We start from the raw sequence: 7127 nt of genomic DNA, 5'->3' as shown, positions 1-7127 counted from the left end.
TGCTGACTCCCAGTTCCAGTTTAATATTCTACTGTCATTTTAATCTGGCATATCAATGTTTAACTTGGGAGGTGGAATCACGTATTTTCCAGGACTCTGTGTAATGACCACTCCAGTCTTTTTTCGAAACATTGGTGCAATTTTTGGTGGTTCAGGCAGTGGTGTTTCTTCTGTTTCCTCACTATCTTCATGATGAAGGTCGTAAGAAATATTTCCATATTCTCGTAAGAATGGGAAAATTTCAAGCAGGAACTGGCAAAAGTCTTTGCGAATTCCAAACCACCCTAAAAAAAAATAATTTCACATTACTGCAGAACAGAATGGGAAAATTCAATTAAGTAGGCAGAGTATGCAATCTCATTTAAGTTCTCTTGGGTGTTTTCATATGAAAAATACAAACTCTTAGTGCTGCTGTGCCTTACTTACGCCTATCATATAACATTACATTTCAGATTACACACACTCAGATACACATACAGAATGTGTACATGTATTTGCATGCCCCTGCATGTCTGCACATGCATGTATGTGTGTGTATATCCACATGTATAAATTACAGCTATAGTACCACAGCAAGCATCCATTTCATTTCACATGTTAAGCAGTGTCAGGTCACATCAGTACACAGAGAAAAACACAAAAGACTTTGCATCTCAATCAAAGCAATCAGTGCCCCATGGGAAGACATTCATGCCAACTGTTGTTTGATAGATATGAGTTACAATACCAGAGAGAATGTGACAGCATAGACACAGATGACTAAATGTATGTATGCAGTATTCCCCAAATACTTTTGTTGTTAGCCAAATACAGCGTGATGACAGAGTATCCCATCCTTGGTATTACATGTGCTCGATCAGAAAACAGTACATGTGCTGTGTTTTTCATGTATTTTGCTATATGCAAAGAAGTGGAAGGAGAGCATTTAAGGAAGCAGCACTTGTAATTCAGCAGATGGCACTCCTCTATTAACCAAGATCAAAAGTCAGTGTTACAAGGATCAGCCTGCCCACATCAAATCTTTCACATGGAACAAAAGGAAGGTATTAAGCATTTGCCAGGGAAGATCCCATACAACCCATCTTTTTGCAGAGATTATCCTTCATGGCCAACTGGTGTATTTTCATACAAGTGTTCTGAGGCTCACTTCAAATGAATAGTCTTTTTAAAAAGTTTACATCAATATTTACTAACCCTACAGAAGATAAAATGGACACGTGGCTTTCTAAAAGACTAATTTGGCCATAAATTGAGGACATGCATTTAAAACAAAACAATAAATAAAAATCACCAGTAACAATTTTCCATACAATAACAATCTAAAAGGAAACTAAATGTATGGAGATAAGCTTAGTCATGACCAAAGAAAGAAATTCTCCATATACTTCACAATCAGATAAAGCCTGAAGTGAGTTGATATAACAAACATCACAGCTGGTTCCTTTCAACTCTGAAAAGCCCTAACAAATTTTATTGCCTTGTCAACAAGGAACATGAGCTGCAATGTGGATAGGAACAGCTACTCATCTGCACTGGTTCAGTAATATTGAATGGCTGAAAGTGCAAATGCTCCCTTTGACAGTGGTAGTTGTGGCGGGGATAAAAGCCCAGTAAATCTACACTGGCCACTCGGGCAACTGAAGTTACAACTGAGCAGCACAAAGTACTGATTGGCCAAAGAGAATACTAGTAGTTCAGGCTACTAGAACAAATGCTAATTAAAAATGGTAGATGCTACACTATTTTCAGGACCCAGAGTAGAAAGATCCAGTAAGAATGAAACCCATGAAAATAAGGAGGGATAAAAGGTCAAGTGACAATTAAAATCCCATTGAGATTTCAAGTTGAGTCCAAGCAGAAGTTACTCTGAAGTAAGAAATGAAAGCAAGAGACACTATAAACACTGAAAACTTAAAGTCACCTGAAAACAATAGTGACAGACATATATGAATTATTTTATGAGAGAATATACAAAAAAGCCCTTTTTGAAAGGACAAATCTTAATGAAATACATTTAGGCCTTGAGTTTCACACTGTTTCCATGATTTTTAAATACTTACAGTGATTTCCTCCTTTTTGTCCAAACGTTGTTGCCATTAGAGTTATCAGTGAAAGCCAGAGAGGAACAAATATAGGTATAAAAGAAAAAGAATTATGCCCATCCAGTCTGTGTACTAGTAAGATCTATATGGCAAAAAAAAAAAATTACACAGCATCAGTTTAATTGCAATACCCACTTCCAAGCTTCTTAAAACATATGCTGATCTCAGATCTTTAACTTCATCCATCTGTGAAGAAAAAAGGCCTCCACAGAAACATGTAGTTACAGTTCCAATATGATGCATATTTTACTGAAAAAAGACAACTTAGTTTTCTTTCATATTTGCTGTTAATATTTTATTCCAAAACAAAAAGCAGTAGTCTCATTTTAGTAAGTTCAAAAAGAGACACAGCAACATTCACCAAAAAAAGAGCAAGATACATAAAACTCATTATGCTTTTTCCTACCTCAAATGTGAGCAGTGGAACAACAATTGTCATCCAGCTGACAGCCATTGTTATGTGTGTCCTCCTTTGCTCAGCAATCACATCCATAGAGCGCAAGAACAGAACAGACCATACAATGTAATAGAGCACTACTAGACACAGAAAGGACATCAAGATCCACAGCGGAACACAAACAACCTGAAAGAAAAAGAAGTTAACTGCTTTTCCCCACCTCCAAGAGTTGGGTTTGTTTCAGGTGTGGGGTTTTTAAATAAAGTAAGTCTATATATTAAGTCTAAACAAGAAGACATTTAAGTCTAATGCTCTTTAACTATTACAATCTCTAACAGAAAAGCTTCACAAATCCCATGCACTGTTATGAGTCATATCAGCTCTTTGGTGTTCCTCAGTTAGGTCTGTAAACCCCATCAAGCTGAAATAATTGAAAATTAAGTCAAAGTAGTTCAACTATAATAAGACTTGGATGATTTTATGTGGGCTCAAAGAGTACTTTAAATTGATTTTAGCAGGTATTTTCTACACTGGACACCTTACTTGTAACAGTTTCTAAAGTAGATACTTTTCCTAGTTTTTTCTGGAAAATAGAAAGGACAGTCATAATGATGCCAGATTATCAGTGTTGATAGTTTACAAAAACCCAGACACAGAAACAGCACTTTGGTATCCTAAAGGCACTTGGGACAGGAGATCTTGGCAGTTCTGACAAGTATTGACCACTTGCACAATGAGTGGATTTACATGCACAGTAACACAACAAATTAAAGTAATTATTTACTACAATGATATTTACCAACCCATTCCTTAACTCACTAATCATTTTCATGGCTAGTTTGGTGTTCCCACTGGAAACTTTTGGTTAGGATTTCTCTTTCAACAATGATCAGAGGTTAATTGCAGTTGATGGCACATCCCTCTCCCCTCAAAGGGTGAAGTGCCCGAAGAACAGCTTCTGTTTCCAATGACCACTAAATGAAATGCCAAACCTTCAGGGAAGGATTGTTAAGCAAGCAAAACTGTGATCATGGACTCTGATTATACATTAACTGTTCCCTATAGTAAACATCTTTATGAAATTCAGCATTTAAACAACGATAAAAAGAAAACACTTGTTACATACAAGCCACGGCCACCTGATGATCTCATCTAGTCTGAGTGCAATAAATATGAACTGTAGAATATTGACTGAACACAAGATTTCCAGCTAGAAAAAAGAAAATACATTAGTTAACTCCTAGCATAATAAGGATAGTTTCAAGATGACCAAAGAATCTGTCAAAGGATTTTTCTCACTCCATGCTTATCACTGCAATACGGGACATCATTTTCATTTATATTAAATATTACTAAGCATCCCTAAATTTGGGAGGCTGTGAACCCAGAGTAAGTGTAGAGGCAGCTGTCTCCTGAAGAAAGACCTTCCTGGTATTTAAAAAGTTAAAGAGGAAAGAAGATATAGGCAGAAAATAAAAACCTACTGGTTCATGCTTACCATCTATATTCCCAATTTCAAGATTAAGCACAGAGACTGGGATAGTAAGAAATTTTCAACCCTGATTATCTAGGGTTCTGGAAGTTCTATTCTACCTAGGGACAGTGCTTCCTATCAGCAGACTTTCTTCAGTAATCTCCATTTAAGTGTCTAATAGTAGCCCATACTGCAGTTTGTGGTGAGTTAACACACAATAATAAAAGTCAGATTTAAAACATGCTGCAATTTAGTAGCTGAAAAAAAAAAATCTAGAAGATAGCAGAAAAAAATGTATTATTCCTAATCCTGTTTTTTCACTCTACCAGATCAGCGCAAACAATTAATTCAACTCATGCAGTCACCCATATCATGCTTTATTGAGAGATGAACTGTAACTGAATTGATAGTCTTGCATTTCACACCGAACAAAGGAAGCATTACCTCCAGAGACCTGTCATGTCGGAATCCCCATACACAAGCTGCAACCGACACTGGAGACACAAAGAATAATGGCATGAAGACCAGAAGCCAGAAATGGGTTCCTCTTTCGATCCTGTCACACACCAGAACTTCAAACATCAGCAGTAGCAGGTGGATGCCTACTGCAATTAACATAGCTTTGAACTCCACACAGGTTTCTCCTTCTGCTCTAAAGAGAGGATAAGGAAGCATTCCATTCACTTGTCAATAAGGAAGCACACTATCCTGCAAATATCCCGAGACACTTTGCTTGCAATTGTTAAGTTCCAGCTATTAAAACCTTCTGGATGCTATACCTTAAACTGTTAGAAAAACTATTTATGAATTTAATTCAGCATGGAAAACACCTTATGTTGCCTCTGTTTCACAAAAGAAAGATCCTCAGCTTACCGATACTGTGGGTTTCGGGCCCATACTCCTGTTCCCACCGAGGCACCAACGATCACCATTAACTTCCATAGCCATATGGGAGCAAACACAGCCCAGTAACTCCACTGAATTTTGTCATCCAGACGTAGAGAAAGTAACACAGAAAAAAGCAGCAGGCAGGCATAAATCAGAAATTTGCTATGAAACAAACAAACAAAAAGTCAGAAATTAAGGCAGGCAAGTTAACATGAACTTTGTACAGAACAAGAAAGTCAGTCATAACTGAAATTTAATCAGGATACTTCCTAACAGAAAACGTATGGCAAACTTCTTTGCAAAGAATCAAATTGGTTCTGAAGAGTTAAGTATTTAATCATAAATATAGCATATGTCATCTCTTTCATTTATAAAACCATTGCTTCAAGGGAACACATCAAAAGCATTCTTGCATGACAAGCTTAATGAATGGACCTCTATAAATAGTTGCCTCCCACAAGGATTCAGTCAGGAGCTGTATTATTAGAGGCTCAGAAATATACTAGTTGTACATGTTTTTAGAAAATGTGTTTTCATATAAATCAATGAGAGAATTTTTGACATTCAAAATTAAGCTATATATGTAATTTTATCCACACTATTTTTAACTAAAGATTAAAAACTATTACATATTGTAGTAAGACAGACTCCAGAGATATTTTTTGTCTTACATTCAGTTAAAAAAAGCACAACATTACAAGGAAAAAAAAAAAAAAAAAGAGAAGTTACTTTTAAAAAAGTTACCGACTAGTTTCTAACTGGAATACTGAGGATCATGCTTACAAGTTTAAAATAGTTATGCTGATATATTTTATAAGCTAGTCAGCCTAAGAATGAATAAACGTATCTGGAATACTTGAGAGCAGTGGCACAGCAATTGCTTGTGCCACCAAAAAAATCAAACAAACTAATTACATAGAACATTATTTCCTCACACTACAGGAAAGGAAAAAGTCATCCACCCATTCACCAGAGGATCACAGACTGTTTATAAAACACATAATTAGGCTTCAACACCACTCCAGTGAGGTAATTATATGTATTTTTAAAACATGGATAACCTAAGGAACAGAGTAAATACTTGCTACAGAGTAGAGCAGCAATATCCAGGAATACTATCCTCACTCCAACAGCACAACTCAAACTACCCACTTTCACTCTCGAAGAATAAAACATTCAATAGATAAGCCTTGCCTTGTTCAGATACCAACCTGCTTCATCTCAATTCAGAACAGGTGCCATAGCTGTCCCTTAATGAGAAAAAGAAGTTTTACTGTCTCAGCATCTCCTTGCATGCTTGATGAAACTACCTCTAGCTAGAATGATATAACACAGACACTCTTCACAGCAACAAAGAGATGTCTCAGCTTCCTTGGCTTTTCATACTTTTCCAACATTCAATATTTGTGTAATTTGTACTTTCCCTGGCTCCTCAATAAATACAGAAGGAAAATGCCACATGGTAAAACACCAGTGCTCCCTGAGCATTCCAGCAACCATCAAAACATTCAAGATTAAGTTATCCGCACAAGTGCAACATTCAACTTGCTCATTCATCATTTAGATAGCATCCAGATAAGCTACAAGCTTTGCTTAGCAATAGCAAAACTTTGTGAGCTTCTGGAACTTCTGTTCCTACTATTCCATTACTCCCAACCACATATACTTAAATTGTTTATTTCAACCTCCCTGCAACAATGCATTTCCTGAAGCACTGGTTACCCTTCTGTTGGTCTAAACAACAGACCAAACACAGCTTTTTGTAACTGCAATCATGTGAGGTCTCCTTCACAAGCAAGATTTCTACAGGACACTCAGTATTTCATGCCACCCTACAGAAGCTACTTGCAGGCTTTTATTCTGTGGTCTGAAAATACCTGGTAACAGCAAAACCAGCAAAATTCAACTCAGCCTCTTCAGGAGTTACACGTATCTGCACTTGCTTGGCGAGGCAGCAAAGCCCAAGCTGTAGTGACCATCATTTCGTTAATTGTGAGTGAGCCCAGAAGAAGAATCAGGCTCAGCAGTTCTAGACCGGGATCGTTAAGCGTGATGCCTTCACACCGGCAAAAAACGAGCCTTTACCGTAGGGGAAATGCTGGCGTTAGAGTGCAAGGCAGCTCCGCTTTCCGGTACAGAGCCTGATACCCGGCGTCACCGGCTGCAAAACTCAAAAACCAGAATGAGACTTGGAGGAATTTGAGAAAGTTACATAATAAAACAAAAGCGACAGCTGGAATTTGGCCTGGGAAGCAGACGCGGGACG

At 37.3% G+C, this 7127-nt stretch overlaps 1 protein-coding gene across 1 annotated transcript; it reads right to left on the bottom strand.

The window, feature by feature from the left end:
- TMEM185A (transmembrane protein 185A) lies at positions 1-5025 on the bottom strand (the record flags this gene model as incomplete). The annotated part of the gene is made up of 6 exons (XM_010171961.1): positions 1-284; positions 2061-2184; positions 2509-2685; positions 3626-3709; positions 4418-4625; positions 4847-5025. Coding segments are annotated over 6 exons (1017 nt in total), but the record flags the coding sequence as incomplete, so codon positions are not given.
- Positions 5026-7127: the final 2102 nt, after the last annotated feature.

Source organism: Antrostomus carolinensis, unplaced genomic scaffold, assembly GCF_000700745.2.
Source record: "Antrostomus carolinensis isolate BGI_N321 unplaced genomic scaffold, ASM70074v2 Scaffold54917, whole genome shotgun sequence".
NCBI classification, from domain to species: domain Eukaryota; kingdom Metazoa; phylum Chordata; class Aves; order Caprimulgiformes; family Caprimulgidae; genus Antrostomus; species Antrostomus carolinensis.
The sequence above is the reverse complement of the archived record's forward strand: the minus strand, read 5'-3'. Positions and strand labels throughout refer to the sequence as shown.